The 20,507-nt window shown below is 33.3% G+C and overlaps 1 protein-coding gene across 4 annotated transcripts in view; it reads left to right on the forward strand.

Annotated features, from left to right (window-relative positions):
• Positions 1–2,077: 2,077 nt before the first annotated feature.
• The window catches only part of LOC126717857 (uncharacterized), a 176,363-nt gene continuing 157,933 nt past the window's right edge, over positions 2,078–20,507 (forward strand). For 2 of the 4 annotated variants that reach the window (XM_050419787.1, XM_050419789.1), the window contains exons 1-13: positions 2,080–2,300; positions 4,296–4,859; positions 5,495–6,694; positions 6,825–7,152; positions 7,847–8,108; positions 8,202–8,418; positions 8,531–8,898; positions 9,037–9,540; positions 9,828–11,025; positions 11,191–11,544; positions 11,679–11,916; positions 14,935–17,600; positions 17,792–17,943. In XM_050419787.1, coding sequence (XP_050275744.1) covers positions 2,172–2,300; positions 4,296–4,859; positions 5,495–6,694; positions 6,825–7,152; positions 7,847–8,108; positions 8,202–8,418; positions 8,531–8,898; positions 9,037–9,540; positions 9,828–11,025; positions 11,191–11,544; positions 11,679–11,916; positions 14,935–17,600; positions 17,792–17,943 — 8,180 coding nt within the window. In that variant the 5' untranslated portion in view covers positions 2,080–2,171. Of the gene's footprint in view, positions 2,301–4,295; positions 4,860–5,494; positions 6,695–6,824; positions 7,153–7,846; positions 8,109–8,201; positions 8,419–8,530; positions 8,899–9,036; positions 9,541–9,827; positions 11,026–11,190; positions 11,545–11,678; positions 11,917–14,934; positions 17,601–17,791; positions 17,944–20,507 lie in introns of all 4 variants that reach the window. The other 2 variants (XM_050419790.1, XM_050419788.1) reach the window with 2 other exon arrangements.

Genomic DNA, 20,507 nt, shown 5'->3' on the forward strand with positions numbered 1-20,507 from the left:
AAAACCTTCTTGGTTTTTTATTTTTATTATTATTATTTTTAATAATTCAATAGTTGCAAGAAAGGAGATTTGAATCTTGAATATATCTGTTAAAGATATCAAAAGTTATCAACCAATTGAGCTAAAAGGCTATTGGCCATATATTCTTTCTTTTAATTGCCCATAAATGGATTTTAAACTTATCCGAAATCCCAACAACACTATAATTAAACCTTAAACATGAATTAAATTAGGTCTAGTATGGTTAATGAGGTAACATGAAAAAGATGGATTTGATTTAGTTTTAAACCTTTAAAAAAACTTTTTTTAAAAAAAACATAAACATATGGTTTCAAAAATTGTATACCAGGAAAAAAAAAAAATAACCTTAATACTGGTTTAAAAAATGTATGTAATGTAATGATTAAAGATTATTACCAATTCATCACATGGCTACCATAGTCTCACCATAGTGTTACAGATAAATATTTCTATATTACGTCATTGGATGATAATATCATGATGCAATCACAAAGATCACACAGTTTTTTTTTTTTTTTAATAGAACCTCACACACAATTGACACAACTATTTTATATGATTTCCATCTATATTCTACTTCAAGACACTAGCTAGTCATAACATTTATAATAATTAGTAACTAAGGAAAAGGATTTTCTGCATTTAAAATGGAAAGGATTCTATTCTAGTATGTACTATGTATTAAATGCATTATTTTTATAATGAAAAAGTATAATAGTAATTTTTATCAACTAATTGAATCAATATCATTCCGGAAGAATCAAAACATTTTTAGTATGATTTTTTTTTTTTTTTTTTTTTGGAGAAAAAACAAATTTTCATATCTGAAGACGTTTCGGTTTTGTTAGGAGAATGATATATTTTAGTATCGCTCAATACCTATACACCGTTTTAAGATATGTATATATATATATATATCTATATATATATGAAATTAAATTAAAAATAATTATTTTTATTTTATTTTTTTGCCATATTAAACTAATAATTTTAATAATATATATTATAATTTTTTAAAAACTTTTACAAGCCTAAAAGTCTTCCCTGTTAATAATAATGGATCAATTAATATAATTTTATTTTTATCTTTTTTGTGCACACCGTACCTAATACATTAGTCAAGCCAATTCTTTTCCTATTTCTTTTTCTTCTTCCCTGCTCTTCTCACATTTTTTATGATTGTACTATTTATTATCAAAACAAGATGCTAATCAATTTTTTGGTGTGAGCATATATTATACCCAAATCTCGCATTTTTCTAAAGCTTATAGCTTATAATAATGTGGCATTTTCTAAATGCTAATACAATACAAAAGAAAACGAAGGACATATCCCAAATCTCTCACTTTTCTAACGCTTATAGCTTATAGTACGGTGGCATTTTCTAAACGCCAATACGATACATTGCTTTTGTGCCCAAATAGCCTTAAAATAATTTTGTAACCTCTCTCTTTACTTTTCCTTTTCCACATAGAGAATCTCTCTTTACAACCTAAGCCACTCAAAACTCACTACATTCAAGTTGTAAAAAATATATATTATTTTAATATGTGGTTGTGTATAAAGAAAAAAAGTGAGTAGGGAAAAAAAAAAAGAGTATAATAGTTTTTATTATTTTATTAGTTAATTTATACCATTTTACTGGGTTGTATGTAAAAATAAAAACTGAATCGTAAAATAAATTGTAAAATGAATTTGTAAAATAGATAGAGATGTATTTGAAAATACAAAATAGATTTATTTATTTATTTATATATCTCTGGATGCTTATGCTTTTAAGGTATCTGAATCCTAGTACTCGTTCAATGCTTTAATCCATTCTCTTTTGTAAAGTTGAAAAACAAAGCTAAAGACGTCGATGCTAAATGTATATAAATATAATATGCCTTTCTTTTGATAACCAGTAATGCCCGCACTTTGTTCATAAAAAAAAAAAAAAAAAAAAGTAATGCTCGTACTGTTTTATCAAAAAGAAAAGAAGGTAATGTCCGTACTAAAGATTCCCAGGAACCTTTTTCTCTTACTTGTTTCCTTCCTAGATAAGAAATCTCCTTCCTTTACTCTCTGTCTATAAAAGAGTCACAGAGAAAATGGCCAAATGGGTTTTTGATGACAATATATTAATGCACGCAGAGATGATATAAGAAGAAATGATGATGAAGGAGACGGGAGAGAGTTCAAAGAAGATGAGAGCAGTTCCTAATGATCATGGCTTCACTAAAATTGTGCTCTCTTGGTCCCTTGAACAAATTGAAAATAAAGACCTTTTCAAGGACCAGGTTTGCCTTCTTCTCTTGGTTTACTTCTTTATTACAATACAATATATCAGTCTCTTCTCTGTTGGTTTTATTTTTATAGCAGCTTTTTAAATAATATATTGCCCTTTTTTTTTTTTTTTCATGAAGCATTAAATGAAGAAATTGACGCTTACAATCTATATGTGTTATTTTTGTTATTTCTTTACTTTATTATTTTGTCTTTGTGGGCTTTATTATTTTAGGCCCAAGCCGATTTCACCAGTTTCCTCTTACGACTATAAAAAGCTTCTTTTGACATTTCTTTTCATTTTTGGAAAATCCTACCAAAATTTTGAATTTTTTTATTTTCTTTACTATTGTAGTTTGTCTTTGTGGACCTCTCTTCTTTTTTTCTTTTTTTTTTCTTAATTACAACAATGAGGGGCGAGTGATTTGAACTTGATTCTCTTTCATAGAGGACTAGAAGAATACATTGGACTCTTGGAACTTCTCCATGTGTTAAGTAGTGATATTTTTAGTTTGTCAGTAGTTAAAGTTTTCATTTTTTGCCCCACATTAAATTTGCCCCACCTTTTTTTAGTTATTAAAAATGAAGGAAAAAAAAATCATTTTCCAAAATGAGATTGAAATTTTTTGGAAAACTACCTTATTTTTTAGTGTTTTTGGTGGAAATGTTTTGTGGTGAGATAGGGATGTATTCCAAAAAATTTCGGGAAAACCATCTTTTAAAAATAAGTCATATTTTTAATAGAGTTTTCCATCAACTATAGATAGTTATTCGTTAACTGTTTTTTCCTGACGTCACCAACCATAGGAAAACATAAAAAATTATAGTACATTGAGAAATGCTTTTACCCCTAGACTGAGGGTGTAAAATGGAGTCATTGTTTATTTTATTTAAACAAAAAATAAGAAAAACATAAATGAATTGAACATTTAGATTTGCATTGAAAGTAAAATTACATTTTGGTAAAAATATTACAAAGTTTTGATCCTAGTTACAATCTAAAGAAAAATATATTGTTTTGCTTCCTAGTTACAATCTACCAAAACGAAAAATTACATTGGACAAGAAACTGATCTAGAACCCAAAATCTAGGCTAAGGGATTAAGTTACAAAATTGTAAGGTATTAAACACCCATTTTATTTGGTGAAAACCGATTTTCTAGACTAAGATGACTAATCACATATCCACAAGGCATAAATTGTTTTTGTTTGTCCTCAGCCATTTCTCCCTCCTCGGCATGGGCCTTGGAATTAGTATGAAGTGGGCCGGGGTTGTCAAATTCTTTGGCCCCGCAAATATCATACTTATGTTATTTTAAAATAAATTTGTAAGTTATTATTGAAGAACATATAATTTAGGACACTATTAGGTATTTTCATTTATATCCAATCTATAAGCTTTGTATTTCTCCGTGAGAGTGGGGATTGGAATTCTCATCGAATTTCCCTTAGGACCCATGGCTTTTTTTTTTTTAAAACAAAAAGGGTTGGTTCCCTTTTTCTTTTTTTTTTTTCTTTTTTTCCCAAACTATAGTCAAGTGTATATTCAATTGAGAATCTAATACAAAGTTTCCTCTAAGAGATTCTATCCTCCAAACTTGGTGGTCTCTTTTAACCTAATAAAGTGTAGAATTTTACATGCCTATTTGTTGCACACTCTGCTAGTAGGGTTTGCTTAAGCTGTTACTTGATTCTTCTAGCAGACGATGTTTTTTAAATTAAAAGAAATTATAGATTAGGAAGACAAAACTATATACTTGTTCTTATCATTTTCCTGGAGGAAGAAGTATTGAATGTACTACAAGAAATTCAGTATCTTGTAAAATTGCTGTTAATAGTAAACTGTCCTTTATTTTGAATGCTTATTATAAATTGAATCTAGCATTTTCATTAGATATTTTATTGAGAATATAAGTGAGCTTAGCAGCTTATATATTTAAGAGTATAAACCTCCATTGAATTTCTTTGGTACTCTATTTTGAATTAACACCTTGTTTCATTCTATATAGGTAAAAAACATTCCGCAGTCCTTCGAATCAGTTCACCAGTATTTTCGTTCATATATTTACCCTTTATTGGAAGAAACTCGTGCACAACTCTATTCAAGTATGGAGATTATATCAACAGCACCTTTTGCTGAAGTAATTTCATTTTATGAATCTAAGCCATACGGAGAAAATTTGTATGATGTTCAGGTTGATAACTGGAGTAACCGATGCAGTGATCGTGGCAAGGAGCCTTACAAAACGTTGCCTGGAGATATTTTAATTTTAGCAGATGCTAAACCCGAGCATGTATCTGATTTACAAAGAATAGGAAGGTCTTGGGCTTTTGTAATGGTCACTAAAGTCCCAGAGGATGATATTGATGATAATGATGATATTCGAGAGGATTATGAAACATCTACTAGCTTTAAAGTCAAGGCATTGAAAGATATTGATGTTGATGGTGGGAAGAAATCATTGTTTGTGGTTTTCTTGACAAATACAATCCCTAACAAGAGAATGTGGAATGCACTGCACATGCATGGAAATCTGAATATCATTAACAAAGTCTTGTGCACTAGTACTTTGGTAAGCAATTTGGGAATGAATGTTGAAGATTTAATACTACTGAGCATTAGATTCAGTTGCAAAATGGAATTGTCCCATTATGATTGACATGCGATTCATGTGGAAACAACAGAATACTTAGCATGGATTATAGTATACTGATATTGTTTTAATTATTATTTGAAAAAACATTTTACTTTAGAAGAATTAAGAGAAAGATAATTTTTTTGTGCATTACTCTAAAGATGTTCTCTTAGTTGATCCTTAGGCAACAGTGCTTATTTACTTATCATACCAATGGAAGTTCCTACTTTTCTCTTTTAGAAGCTGGTATTGTATGAAAGTTCCTACTTTTCCCTTTTAGAAGCTGGTATTAGTATTCCCCCCCACCCCCCCAAAATCATTTACAACATTTTCAACAGTTGAGCCTTTAAATATGGTGATTATGAGAAGCTGTTAATATGGTTTGAGTTTATTAGCCCTCCCGCACCAAATTTTGCAAATGAAATATCATGCACATGCGTTTTGTTAATTTATCTGTAAGTCAATTGCAATAAGGGGACTTGTTTTGGTTTTCCTAAATTTATACTTGTTTTACCGTCATTTGTTGCTAAGATGTTCTTTAATTATTTTCATTTTCTCATGTTGAACAACAGAATGAGGAAGACTGTGATCTCTGTTCTGCACAGAGTGATGGCAGCTGGGATGAGAAATTGGCAACAAGTATTACTTCAGAACTGAATGAATCCCAAAACAACGCTATTCTTGCTTGTCTACGTAAGATGCATTGCATCCACAAGTTGTCTGTGGAACTTATATGGGGTCCGCCTGGTACTGGCAAAACAAAAACCATGGGCACCCTGCTTTTCACCCTTCTAAGAATGGGATATAGGACTCTTACTTGTGCCCCAACAAATGTTGCAATTAAAGAAGCGGCCTCTCGTGTCCTAAAGCTGGTGAAAGAATCCTTCGAAACCAACATTGGAACTGATGCTTTGTTTTGCTCATTTGGAGATATTCTCTTATTCGGGAATAAGAAGCGTCTCAAGATTGGTTCGGACATGGAAATTATACATTTGGATTATCGGGTGAAAAGGCTTACAAAGTGCTTGGGGCCTCTGACTGGTTGGAGGCATTGTTTTACTTCAATGATTGATCTTCTTGAAGATTGTGTTTCTCAATTTCACATCTTCTTGGACAATGAACTGATCAAAGAGAGAGAACAAAACAGTGAAGAAGAAATTGAAGAGATAGAAAGTGAGGATGAAACTGATGGTGGCGAGGGGAAGTGCAAGTCATTTCTTGATTTTCTGAGAAAAAGATTTGTTGATACTTCATCACCACTTAAAAATTGTCTTCTAGACTTTTGTACACATTTACCCAAGAAATACATTCCCGAGCACAATTTCCAAAACATTTTTTCTCTTATTGACCTACTTAAGTCTTTTGAAACCTTGTTGTTTAAAGATGATGTGGAATCTGAAGCACTGGAGGAGCTTTTTTCACATTCAGAAGTAGGTCAAGATATACCATTCCCACTGTATGTAAGGAGAAAAGAATGCCTTTCTCTTTTAAAAGAACTTCAGGGTTCATTTAATGAACTTGATCTTCCGAGCTCTATGAACAAATGGTCAATAATGGATTTTTGTTTCAAAGCAGCTTCCTTAATTTTTTGCACTGCTTCAAGTTCTTATATGCTGCACTCGGTGGAAGAGAACCCACTGAACATTCTGATTATTGATGAAGCTGCACAATTAAAGGAGTGTGAGTCGACCATTCCCCTTCAACTTCCAGGATTAAGGCATGCTATTCTTTTTGGTGATGAGCGCCAGTTACCAGCAATGATTACAAGCAGTGTATGTAAATGCTATTTGGTTTTTTTGACACATTCATACCTTTGTTTACATGTGAATTGGTTTTCTTGGTTTTTTTTTAATTTTTATTTTTTTTAATGTTCTTTCAAAATCTTTTAATTTTCGTTTGTAGATTTCTGAGGAAGTTGGTTTTGGGAGAAGTTTATTTGAGAGGTTAAGCTCATTGGGTTGCACAAAGCATCTTCTCAGTATACAGTACCGAATGCATCCATCTATAAGTTTTTTCCCAAACGCAAATTTTTATGACAACCAGATTTTAGATGCTCCAAATATTAGAAGAAAAAGCTTTGAAAAACAGTATCTTCCAGGGCCAATGTTTGGCCCCTATTCTTTCATTAGTGTAATAGATGGTAGGGAAGAGAAGGATGATTCTGAGCGTAGTTGGAGAAACATGGTTGAGGTTTCTATTGTGATGAAAATACTACAGAAATTATATAAAGGTAACTCCTCTTGAAGTCTCATATTCTATGCCAACCTCGAGATTGTCTTTAATTTGAAGAATAAGTTCAATTAGGCTTTATATTGCTAATGGGCTTATTTTCACAATTGTCGTTGTCTTTGCTGATGGGCTATCTGTTCAATTGCACTTCATTCTTTCTACTCTATGATCTTATTCTTGACTTTTTGCCACATTTAAGCCATTCTTTTGATGCCAGTATAAACTGATTTGATTGATCTCTAATTCCCTAGAAAATACAAACAGGAGGAAGTTGATGAGTTTTTTCAAATGGACCTTGTTATTCTGTAAGAAATGATACAATTGCAAAGGTAGGAAACTCTATTGAGACTTATAATATAGGTGTCTTGTTGCTTGTCAAGCAAGATACATTTTGATCCTTGTAAATCATGTACATTTTTACCTGAGAGTAAGTTAATTCAGCATATGTTAGGACTGGAACATAATGGAGTCTCAAGGAATTCGAAAGTCAGCATATTAAATCTTTTAAAAGATTGTAAAGTACACATTTTTGTCATTTAGAATAGTCATATGTCTGTATCCGTTACTTGTATGTCTTTACCTCAATCTGTTATAATGGAATCACCTCTGTTAGAGAAACAAGTTCTTAAACTTTGTTTTATTTATTTTTATATTGATTTATTCTTTCCCTCTTTTGGCTTTTGCTTTTAATTCAGCATGGGTTGGCACTAGCTCCAAACAGAATTACCGCATTGGTGTAATATCTCCTTATGCTGCTCAAGTAGTAGCAATTCAAGAAAGACTTGGTCGGAAGTTTGATGCTCTTGATAGGTTTACAGTAAAGGTCAGGTCAGTAGATGGGTTCCAGGGTGGGGAAGAGGACCTAATTATAATATCAACAGTAAGATCTAATACTCATGCATCAATTGGGTTCACATCGAATCTACAGAGAACTAATGTTGCTCTTACAAGGGCTAGGTAATATTTTATGTAAGTTCTTTTGAGAAGTTTGTCTTTGCTTCCGTTTTATCAATTATTGTAAATAACAATTGGCCTTGTAATACCTTTCAGGCACTGTCTATGGATATTGGGAAATGACAGAACACTAGTGAATAGTGAATCTGTTTGGGAAACCTTGGTCCTTGATGCTAAGAATCGTCAATGTTTCTTTTATGCTGATGAGGACAAGGATTTGGCTAAAGCAATATTAGACGTGAAGAAAGAATTTGAACAGTTTGATGATTTGCTTAATCATGATAGCATAATTTTTAAAAGTGCTAGGTGGAAGGTATTTGGCACCCTTATATCTATACTTTTCATTATATATTCTTAATACTCTTTCTTAATTTGCTTATGTATTTAATATAGTTTCCTTTATTTCCTTTTTGCTATCTTCACAGGTTATTTTTAGTGATAACTTTCTGAAATCATTTCAAAAACTGAAGTCTGTTCGGACAAAGAAGTCAGTTTTAAACCTTCTACTTAAAATTTCCAGTGGCTGGAGACCCAAAAAGTTAAGTGTAGTTTGTGAAAGTTCTTCACAGATCTTAAAGCAGTTTAAGGTTGAAGGTCTTTATATTGTTTGTGCAAATGACATTGTAAAGGAATGGAATGACATTGCAAAGGAATTGAGGTACTATCAAGTTTTGAAGATCTGGGATATAGTACCTATAGAGGATATTCCAAAATTAGTGAAACGTCTTGATAGTATGTTCGGAAAATATACAGATGACTTTATTAATCGTTGCCAAGAGAAATGTCTTGAGGGGTATGTTTTTGCATTCTTGTAGATCCATAATAATGTTTCCAATTTTGAAACTTGGATGATGCCTTATTTTGATATTTTAAATTTAATAGCATTTCTTTTTTATATTTTGAAACTTTTTTCCCCTTGCTTTGTGTCTAGGGATTTGGAAATTCCAAAGAGTTGGTCAATCTCTATTGATATTGTCCGGATTAAGAATCTTGATGACCATGAAAATGGGAGTGATCTAAGTGGTTGTACTGCTGATGGTAGAAGTTACGTTGAGAATGCCAGAGTGAGTGAGAGTCTTATGCTGATGAAATTCTACTCCTTATCATCAGGCGTAGTGACCCACTTGCTTTCTAACCATGATGGTGGTGAATTGGATCTACCATTTGAAGTATCTGACCAAGAGCTAGAGATAATCCTTTTTCCTAGAAGTACATTTGTACTAGGGCGGTCAGGTACTGGGAAAACTACTGTTTTGACTATGAAGTTATTTCAGAAAGAAAAACGGCACCATATGGCAAGGGAGTTATTGTATGAGGAAAAAGAGGTTGAGGAGACCGCTGCTGGGATGAAGGAAAATGTATTGCACCAACTTTTTGTGACAGTGAGTCCTAAACTGTGTTATGCTGTAAAACAACAAGTTTCTCATTTGAAAAGGTGTGTGGATTATCTAATAAAATGATTTTCATGAATTTACTTTGCTTCTTTATGAATTAGTTTGCTTGATTTCTGACTAGAAACAATTGAACTCAGTATATACTTTAATTTCTTTAGGTTTTTGAGAAATTGGAAACATGACATATGTTTGATATTTCTTTTTGTCCTTGACGTGGATTGGTTGTTTCATTTCATAAATGTGATATGCACTTTTCTTTCTAGGCAATAATGTTGGTTAATATAAAATGAAAAGCCTATTGTAACAAAATTTTTTTTTTCACATGCAGCTTTTCCTGTGGTGGCAATTCTTCAAAAGGAAGTAGTTTAATTGATATGGATGATTTTGATGATGCCTCTCAATTCAAGGATATCCCAGATTCTTTTGTTGATGTTCCTCCCCTGTCATATCCTCTTGTCATAACATTTCACAAATTTCTGATAATGCTTGATGGAACTGTGGGTACTTCATACTTTGAAAGATTCCATGCAGCAAGGAAACATTCTAATGGTCCAATAAGTGGTAGTTCAGTTTCCTTACAGAGCTTTATAAGGATGAAAGAAGTTAATTATGAAAGGTTTAGTACATCATACTGGCCCCGTTTCAATACCCGGCTAACTAAGAAGCTCGACTCTTCTAGAGTTTTCACTGAGATTATTTCCCATATAAAAGGTGGCCCGCAAGCTGCGGAGGCAGGTGATGGTAAACTCAGTCGTGAGAAATATGTTCTACTATCAGAGGGTAGGGTTTCCCGTCTATGTAGACAGAAGAGAGAGATAATATATGAGATCTTTCAAAATTATGAAAAAATGAAGAATGAAAATGGTGAGTTTGATTTTTCTGATCTTGTAATTGATCTTCATCGTAGATTAAGAGTTGAAAGATACAAGGGCGATGAAATGCATTTTGTATATGTGGATGAGGTGCAGGATCTTACATTAAGCCAAATTGCTTTATTCAAATATATTTGTAAAAATGTTGAAGAGGGTTTTGTTTTCTCTGGTGATACTGCTCAGACGATTGCGAAGGGAATTGACTTTAGATTCCAAGATATAAGATCTCTATTCTACAATAGGTTTGTGCTGGAATCAAAAAGCAGTGGACAAGATGGAAGAAAAGAGAAAGGAATAATCTCAGAAATCTTCCATTTGAGCCAGAACTTCCGTACTCATGATGGAGTTCTTAAGCTATCACAGAGTGTGATTGAACTTATTTATCATTTCTTTCCTCAATCTACTGATATTTTGCCGCCTGAGACTAGTCTTATATATGGTGAAGCTCCTATTCTGCTTGAATCAGGGAACAAAGAAAATGCTATCATAACTATTTTCGGCAATAGTGGAAATGGTAGAGGAAGTATTGTTGGCTTCGGTGCAGAGCAAGTAATATTGGTACGAGATGATTTTGCTCGGAAGGAAATTACTAATCACGTTGGGAACCAAGCTCTTGTTCTAACTATTGTGGAGTGCAAGGGCCTTGAATTTCAGGTGCATAAAATGCATGTTTACTCATTTGTTTTTATTACTTTACAACTTATTTAAATGTTTAAAAATTATCACCTCTTTAGTTCAAATCGAAATTCATTAACATTATCAGTAATTTTTTGGGTCATATTTTTCAGCTCATTTATGACTCAAAATTTCCTTGTGTAGGATGTATTGTTGTACAACTTTTTTGGCTCATCATCTCTAAAAAATGAATGGAGGGTGATATATAAATATATGGAAGAGCAAGATTTGCTCGACCCAACTTTACCCATCTCCTTCCCAAGTTTCAATGAGGCCAAACACAGTGTGTTGTGCTCCGAACTGAAGCAACTTTATGTGGCTATCACTCGTACCAGGCAGAGGTTGTGGATTTCTGAGAATTCAGAGGACCTCTGCAAACCAATGTTTGACTATTGGAAGAAAAAGTGTCTTGTTCAAGTCAGACAACTGGATGATTCACTTGCTCAGGCAATGCAGGTTACTAGCAGTCCAGAGGAGTGGAAGTCCCGGGGCATTAAGGTTACTATTGATTTTGATCCTATCTAAAGAATCTAGTGCTGTCTTCTCTCTCTCTCTCTCTCTCTCTCTCTCTCTCTCTTCTTTGGCTAAACCATTACTGTGGATGTCCAACTCTTGTATCTGTTTTTTTGCAGTTGTATTTAGAGCATAAGTTTGAATTTGCAACCATGTGCTTTGAAAGAGCTGGTGATATTTATTGGCAAAGAAGGTCCAAGGCTGCTGGCCTTAGAGAAAATGCTGACCATATGCGCGGTTCAAATCCTGAAAAGGCAAATGTTATGCTTAGGCAAGCTGCTGAAATATTTGAAACTATAGGCAAAGCTGATTCTGCTGCACAATGTTTTTCTGATTTGGGGGAGTATGAAAGAGCAGGTATGCATTGGATTCTGTGACTTTGGTCTAATACAACCTAGCATTTTTTATGTACATTTTGTTATTGTTCTAGTGTCGCAACTACATCATTATTATGGCAAATAACATCATCTAGAAATTTAATGTTTGAAAATTGAAAGTTAATATTTTGAGTTTTAATGTAATAAAAGTTGGAGAAGATAATTTTACATTAGAGAATGGTATTTTCCCTGGTGTTTTAAGTATTTTTATTTTTTATTGTTTATAGGGAGAGGGTTTATTTTCTAGTGCAATGTCTAATCTCATCTTGCAAAGCGCAAGTGCATAGTCAAGGTTTGAGAGCAGACACATTATAAAAAATTTGATAGGTAGGACACTGTTCAAGTTATCCGTCTCTAAATCTCACTTAAATGGGACCAACATTGGAATGACCCTTCTTGAATAAGTTGAGGAAAATATTTAAGAGGGGAAAGATACTCCACATTGACATAATCAGGAAGAATTCCTGTAAGAGAATACTTAAAAGACCAAAACTATTTGAAGCTTTGTCTGAAACCAAAACTTACATGATCAAATGTAATCAATTTTTAAGAGTCATAATGAGTATTTTGTGTGTTTGAAGTCCGTTTCAAATCTAAGACAAGACCAAGATTGAAGAAGTTCACAAGTTTATGGAATCTTGATATATGCTTGATCAAGAATCACTAATCTCAATCTATTGAGATTCGTGCGGAATAGATTCTAAGTATGTTTTAATCAGCTCTCATGAAGCTAGGGTATGATGGTTTTCAATCCAAAATTAAAAAGCAATTCTAGGGCTCACTTTTCAAGACTTTTGGAGAGCTGTGTGGTGTAAACAAACTATAGGAGATTTCCAAGTTCTCTCAAAGCATCAACCAAGGATCATTGTTCATGTTTTCAAAGATTTGGTGATCAAGATGAAGTTGCTGAATCTGGTTAATAAAGAGTTATTGGAGTGAAATCTTCAAGTGGATACTTGAAGTTGTGAGCAAGCATTCACATTCAATAGAGTTTGCTTATATTAGATTCTATGGATCCGAAGCTATGTATGGTCACGTTTGTAAGTACTACTGGAGATAGCAACATGGAATAAGGTAGGGGTGTCCACCCACCTGTTGGACCCGACCCAACCAGCGAAATCGACCAAAATTGACCCACCTGCAATTGACCCCAAAAACCGACTCCAGCAGTTCTCTCCTCTAAAACTTGCCTCAATCGACCCAACCATGAAACTTATCAAAATCTAGCAATCCAAGCTTTTTCTAGCGAGTTTTTGGTCAAAGTACTTCAGATCCTACAAGATTTATGCCAGATTTGGGGAGATCTCACCAATCTAGTGAGATTTCATCCAAATCTTGTGAAAATCTCACCGGATCTAGTGAGATCTCACCAGATCCAATGAGATCTTCGTCGGATCTGGCGAGATTTTGCCTGAATTGCACTGTTTTGGCTGGCTTTTTCCGCCATTGATGGTTTCGACCAAACCGACTGCTATCCGACGTGAATCTGACCACTCCAATCTAACTCCTTCAACAGCCGGCGATGGGTCTAAACTTCCTCCACCTGATTTGGTCTGGTCGGTCATGGGTTAGGCACAAACTTGACCCATAGACACCTCTAGAATAGGATTATTCTATTTGTAAAAACTTCAATTCTGCACAGTGGATGTGTCTGCATCAAGTTCAAATCCTACTCTTTGTTGGAAAAAGATTAGGAGTAGTCTATATAGATACTTTTACATAATTTGTCAAAGTTAACATAGGCATTGGGTTTAATTAAATCTTTCTAGTTTTGTTAAAGTATTTAGTTGTAATTGCCTGTTCCTTCAAAGTTGTGATTGCTTAGGAAATCTTAGTGTGGTTTCCTAGGGTTTTGGTAGTCCTACAATTTTACACATCATTTTTTTGTTAATTTATTTATAATGTCAAAAGAAGAGTTTTAAACCGACTACTAATCAGTAAACTAAAGAGTTTTAAACCAACTACTACTCAGTAACATAGAAAAATTTAAACCAAACCGACCTACTACTATATATATACAGCACCACACAAAAACCCTCTATTCAATTTACCCTCTCTCCACCATTTTTGCTCTTTTGTTTTTACAAACTCTTCGAACTTGCCTCAAGGTATCTTTTAATATTCTATATTTGTGTATCTTTTTTCATATTTTTACTTCTATTGCCCTTGTGTTTTTGTAATATTTTATTAAGAACCAAACTTCTAGACACCATTTTTTATTCTAGAGTTTTTATAGATGGAGTAAATGCTAAAAGAAAGTTAGAGGTAATGGATGCCACCAAAATATCTTGATTTTTTTATTCTCATTTTTGACATCTTAGTTTTATTCGATGAATACTTTGTGCCATAGAACGTTATTTTTGTATCACTCTATTTGCTTTTTTTCCCCCTAAAAGAGCCTCAGTGGAACTTGAACAAAATTTCTCTCGAAACTAGTTTGGACTTTGAAGAGAATCCCTTCAAACTCTTCATATATCTTTATATTGAGTGTAAAATTTGAAAATAGAACTGTTGGATTGAATATTCTTATTATATCCTTCATACTTGTAAATTTTCAAGAAGATCAAAGATCAATTGCAATATTATCAAATAAATGTTAAAATTTCAAGTTTTTGTAATCTAAAATTGTGTATAAAAAATAAGTTTATTGATTAAATAATAAATAATATCTAATTTGAACGAAATAATATCTAATTTTATAAGTAGTGTGTCTTTATTTCATCCTATAAAAAAGACACCATATGGTTATTTTTTTTCAATATATATATATATATATATATCTTTGTTTCAGTATTATAAATATTGAATAGTGAAAATATTTTAACCATCGTTAATTATCTGGTGTATCACACGGGTTAGCAACTAATTCTTAAAATTTGATCCAAATTTCATTTTTGTACCACAAATGTAAATAGTTGCAATGTCATCCCTGAAAATTTATTAGGTACAAAGTATGTCCCATTTATTAACAGTTAATTTTAACTTCTTATTATTGCAGGAAGGCTTTATTTAGAAAAGTGTGGGGAGTCTGAACTTCAAAGAGCTGGGGAATGCTTTTGTCTAGCAGGATGCTATGAACTGGCAGCTGAGGTGTATGCTAAAGGCAAATTTTTCTCAGAATGTTTGAAAGTTTGCGCCAAAGGAAAATTATTCAATATGGGTTTCAAGTACATTCAGTATTGGAAAAATAATGCAACTAAGGATTTTGGTGAGGCTAGAAGAGGAAAAGAAATAGACAAGATTGAACATGAGTTTCTAGAGAGTGCTGCTCGTCATCATCATGAGCTTAAAGATAGCAGATCCATGATGCAGTTTGTCAAAGCTTTTCAATCCATAGATTTGATGCGCACATTTTTGAAATCTTTGGATTGCCTTGGTGAGCTTCTGTTGTTGGAAGAAGAATCAGGAAACTTCTTAGAGGCTGCCAGCATTGCAAAGCTGAAAGGGGAGATTCTACATGAAGCTGATCTTCTAGGGAAGGCAGGGAATGTCAAAGAAGCGTCCATGCTATTGCTTTTCTATGTGCTGTACAATTCACTTTGGACACCTGGAAGCAAGGGCTGGCCACTGAAGCAGTTTACACAGAAGCAGGAGCTTTTGGCAAAAGTCAAGTCATTTGCTAAGAATGACTCAAACTTTTATTCTTTTGTTTGTACAGAGGCTGACATTTTATCAAATGAGCAGAGTAACTTGTCCATAACAAAAAAGTATTTGAATGCTTCTCAGAGACATAATAGTGTTGGAGGTGAAATAATTTCTGCTCGAAAAATTCTAGATGCTCATCTTCAGTCAAAGTCTGCAAAGTATGTGTGGCATGATTATTTTGTTTTTGATCTGACAAAGCATTCGGAACAGGTGATCTCTAGAAATCAGATTTCTGTAGAAACACTGTTTTACTTTTGGAATTTTTGGAAAGATAAGATTCTGAGCATTTTCAAGTATCTCAGATGTCTTGACACTCAAGATGTTAATGAATATAGAAGTTATGGAGATTTTTGTTTGAATTACTTGGGGGTGCGGAGGCTGTTTCATAATCTTAATGCAATCTATGTATTGCTCAACTCTGACGCAGATTGGGTCAGAGAGGACAGTAGATTCATTCATCGAAATGGAAATTTGGTTTATATTGATGTGAGACATTTTGTTGCAACTGCTCAAAGTTACTGGTGTTCAGAATTACTTTGTGTTGGTATGAAGGTTTTGGACAATCTTGAAGCCCTTTACAATTTCTCATTGAAGAATTCCCTCTCGCTGTTCTGCCAAAGCAGATCTCTTATGTATATCTATGAGGTTGCAAAGTTTCTTTCAGAATCTGAATATCGAAACCATAGTTACTGCAACAATAAGACATTGCAGAGATCTGTTGAACTTTCTACCAAGTCTTTTTTTGGCTATATATTTCCCCTAGATTGGCGGAAATCATTGGCAGAGAACATGTTTTCTCTAAGAGAATCTGAGTTTTCAAGAAATTTACTGGAACAGATCATAATTGAAAACATCAGCTTGAAGGGTAAGTTGACATACGGGCAAATTGGAAGAGTTGTAGTGATAACTCTTGGATTGGGTAAGATAAACAATGGTTTATATAAGGAGATTTTGAAAAGGTTTGATGGGCCTTTTGGAAATCCACCATGGAAGAAATTCATTCAGGTTCTCCGTGGGAATATGGGACCAGAATTTGCTCAAGGTACTTTAACTGACAATAACTGTGAATCTCCAAGAGAGTGTGTTCTGCTGAAGCTAGAAGAAGCTTTGATGGATACTTACAGTGCAAATTGGAGAGCAGACGACTATATTTCACCTGGTTGTTTCTTGTATCTTATTGAGCGCCTCCTAATCTTGGCATCTTACTTCCAGGGATACTTTATCACTTCGAAGTCTTCTTTTGCTGAATGGTTTATCTATCAAGATGCAGATACCGACCCAAATTCCACTTTATTGGCTCAAATGAGACCATCCCATGTTATCTTTGAGTTTATTGTCAATGTTGTTCAGCAGCTTCTTTATGATAAGAATGATACAATGGATTGGATTAGAAGGTCTAATATAAATGTGAAGGACTACTATCCACTGCTGGTATTGAGATTGGTTTCTATAATATGTTTAGTTCATCTGAATTCTGGGGAATTTTTGGAATTTCTTTTTGAATTGCTTGGTAGGAGCTATATTACTGAGGAACTTCCAAAGGAATTTTATGATGTCCTTCAGAGAAGACGGAAACGTATAAATGTGAATGTGCTAGCTGAAGCATTTAAAAAGATTCACAATCCTCTTGTAATTGTGAGTTTGGGAGGAAAATGTTCAAGGTTTCTATGTCCAGATGCCATTTTTGTGGACATGACGGTAAAACAGTGCAGGGAGGACATGTTAAAGGTCTTGTTTCCAGAGACTGTGAAACCATTGCAAGGTCAAACTGAGACATTTGAAGTGGAAGCAACTCACTCTGGCAATGAAGTGCTTTCTTCAGGCACTGATGATCAAGACAGTCGTAATTGTAACTATGCACCTTCAAACTTTGCTTTGGTGGCAGATCAGGGGGACTTGAACAATATAAATGGAAGCAGGCTACGAGTGAATTACTTTTGGGAAATATTTGAAGCTTTGATGTCGTTGGAGCATGGTAAAGATCCAAGGAGCTTTTTGTTAAATGTCCAAATGATGAAGGTAATGCAAAATTTTCATAAAATATTTGACTTCAGCAAAAAGCATTCGCAAATGAGCATCATACTGTATTTTTTTTTTTAATCTTTTTCTATGTAAGGTAATGCCAAATTTTCATATAATATTTTACTTCAGCGAAAAGCATATACAAATGAGCATCATACTAAATTTTTATTCTGTTCCTATATACATAGCAGGTGAACGTGGAGAAAAGTATTCACCTTGTTAGTACTGTTATGCACGAACGCCTTCAGAATGCTATCAACAATGTTGATGAAAACCTATTGGAGGAAGTAGACAGCATGGTTGATGAACTGAAGCAACTTTCTGCTGCACTGGATGTGAGGTCAGTACGTACATTGACTATGATATGCCTAGCCTTCTATTGCTTTTTCCAAAAGGGGTCCTTGCTCAAACTTACACATTATTGATGGATTATATGGACCAATTTTTACTTTTTTTATTTTTATAACTCGTGTACATCAAAACCTTCCATTTTTTTACTGACCTTTTTCTTCCCTCTCTCTTTTGCATCATGTTCTCAGTGAACCGGAACTTGGAAACAATATGTCAACAATTCAAGAACTTTGCAAGAGATTACTGTCAAGAAAGCCAAATCTGGAACCTATCTTAAGAAAGCAATTCTTGCAACTGGGCACAAACCTTGTGGTTGAGACTTCTGGCAGTATATCAAATGAGCAGCAGTGTGATGTAGAGGACAGTGATAGCAAAGCTAAGGAAAATAGCAGTGCTGATGTTGCATCGGTCTCTACCAGTAAAAACAGCCGAGAAACAGAAAATAAGGTGAAGGGTAACAAGTCCAGGAAAATTAGGAGGGGTAAAAAAGGAGGCAGTAAGAGATAAATAGATGTACATGAGTTGAAAGTTATTATGTATTGTACATTTCAGAAATTGGCTTCTCTATGCACTTGAAAGAGATGAACAATCTAGCATTTCAGAAAAGATCTTTGGATCTCAATATTTAGCACTTATTGTTGTATGACGCAGTGCCATAGAAGGTTCAATTCAAGGGCAATGTGATTATCAAAGGAGGTTATCTTGTCCCATCTTTTTGAGCAGTGTGGGGTTATAGGAAAAAACAGATAAACTTTGGCGCCTAAGGTTGTTTGAAGTCCACATCCAGTGAAAAAAAAGAAAATAAAGTTTAGGGATCAATAATTAGGGTTGCATGTTGTTGTCAATATTTAGGGTTCTTTGAAGTCAATACCAAGCCATTGGAAGAGAATTCCTAAAATAATAATAGTATTAAAGAAAAATGTATCAATATTGAATTTTGGAGCTTTAAATACGATTCTCAAGTTATATGAGAAAAATAGGAACTACCTAGTGAACAAAATTTTTTAAATACCCCTTTTATCAAAACTAGTCATTAACCCATGCGATGCACGTGAAAGCTATTATGTACGAAGATTGAAACAATTCTTTGTTTCTTCATCTTTGATCTCACATTAGGATTCCTATCCTTGATATAAAACATAAAATCACGAAATGGAAAATATAAATCAAATTAAAATTAAAATTAAAATTAGGATTTCAATCCTCTACATCCTCAAATATCCAATAAATGCTAAAATATCAATTTTCAATAAATTGAAAGACAACTCTTTAAAGTACTTTTTGTATCTTTCTTCCTTTGTTGTTCTTACATTCTTTTGAAATACCACTAATATAAGCTCGTCAATAAAACACGTTGAGAAATGTATTACGACATGGAGAAGTTAGATATCAAATTTGTAATTTTGCTAAATTAAAAATATATGCACTTCTCAAGCTTAAATGTGTTTGTCAGTTTCTATAACAAAGTCCAAAACTTACTTAACTATGTAGAATTCCTATCCAAACTTGAGATTATATTCATTTAATTATATTTGGAAAACAAATGTTTTTCTATTCAAATTTTCTACTTGCAAAGGTAGTCAATTTTAGATTGTTGTCATGATACCCATTGACAAAGCATAAAACAAAGCAAAAATAAAAAACCCCCTTTCATAATCATCAGTCACTAATATAAATAATAATTCATAAAACATTCATTAAAAAAGACATTTTATATTATTTACAATCCATATAAAATAATAGAATTTGTTAATGCAATTGGAATTGAATCTGATTCTTTTTTTTAAGATCAAAGATAGAAAGAATCAATTTCTCAATATGCAGCTCTTGATCTTTTTTTAAAAAAACTTGGTAAGTGCAACTCTTATCTAACTTATTGTTTAATGGGCAAAGACAAAGCAAATAGTTAAAAAAAAAAAAAAAATGCATTCAGAAATATCTTAGAAATGTGAATCCTTCTACAATCCATGCAAAGTCAATCACTTTTATTATTCAACCGTCCTACAAAAGACCAAAACATAACAATATCACTAAGCTATCCATCAAACCCCATTTGTTCTATAGATTGACATGCACAATTCAAATTCCCTTCTCACTACTTTAAACTTTAAAGTAGCTGCACATCAAGAATAAATATTCATATGAGCAATTGAACTTAAGGTGACATTTTTATTTTGGTACGTGCAAACATGTAAATATGACATTTCAAGTTTAATTTGCATTCAGCAGCATGTGATTGCAAAATCCTTGAAAGTGATGTGCACAACTTTTTTTTTTTATAAGATTGCAACATGTGATTGCATTCATTCAGATCCAGCATGTTAAGACTCCAACTTTCTTCATCATCTTCTTCAAATCATGTGGCTTCTTATAAGGAGGTCTTTGACCATGGGGTAGACCTAACTTTACCCACCAATCTTCATTTCTAGTTGGCCACCAAGGTGGCGGAGCTCCCTTTTCTTCCTTTGAGAGAGGGGGGGTCATAGTGTTGCATTTAAGAAGAAAAAAGTGACCCAAGAGTAGAATCTTGCAAGTCTTGGAGAATGCTTTTAG

The sequence above is a fragment of the Quercus robur genome, chromosome 3 (genome assembly GCF_932294415.1).
Source record: "Quercus robur chromosome 3, dhQueRobu3.1, whole genome shotgun sequence".
Taxonomy (NCBI): domain Eukaryota; kingdom Viridiplantae; phylum Streptophyta; class Magnoliopsida; order Fagales; family Fagaceae; genus Quercus; species Quercus robur.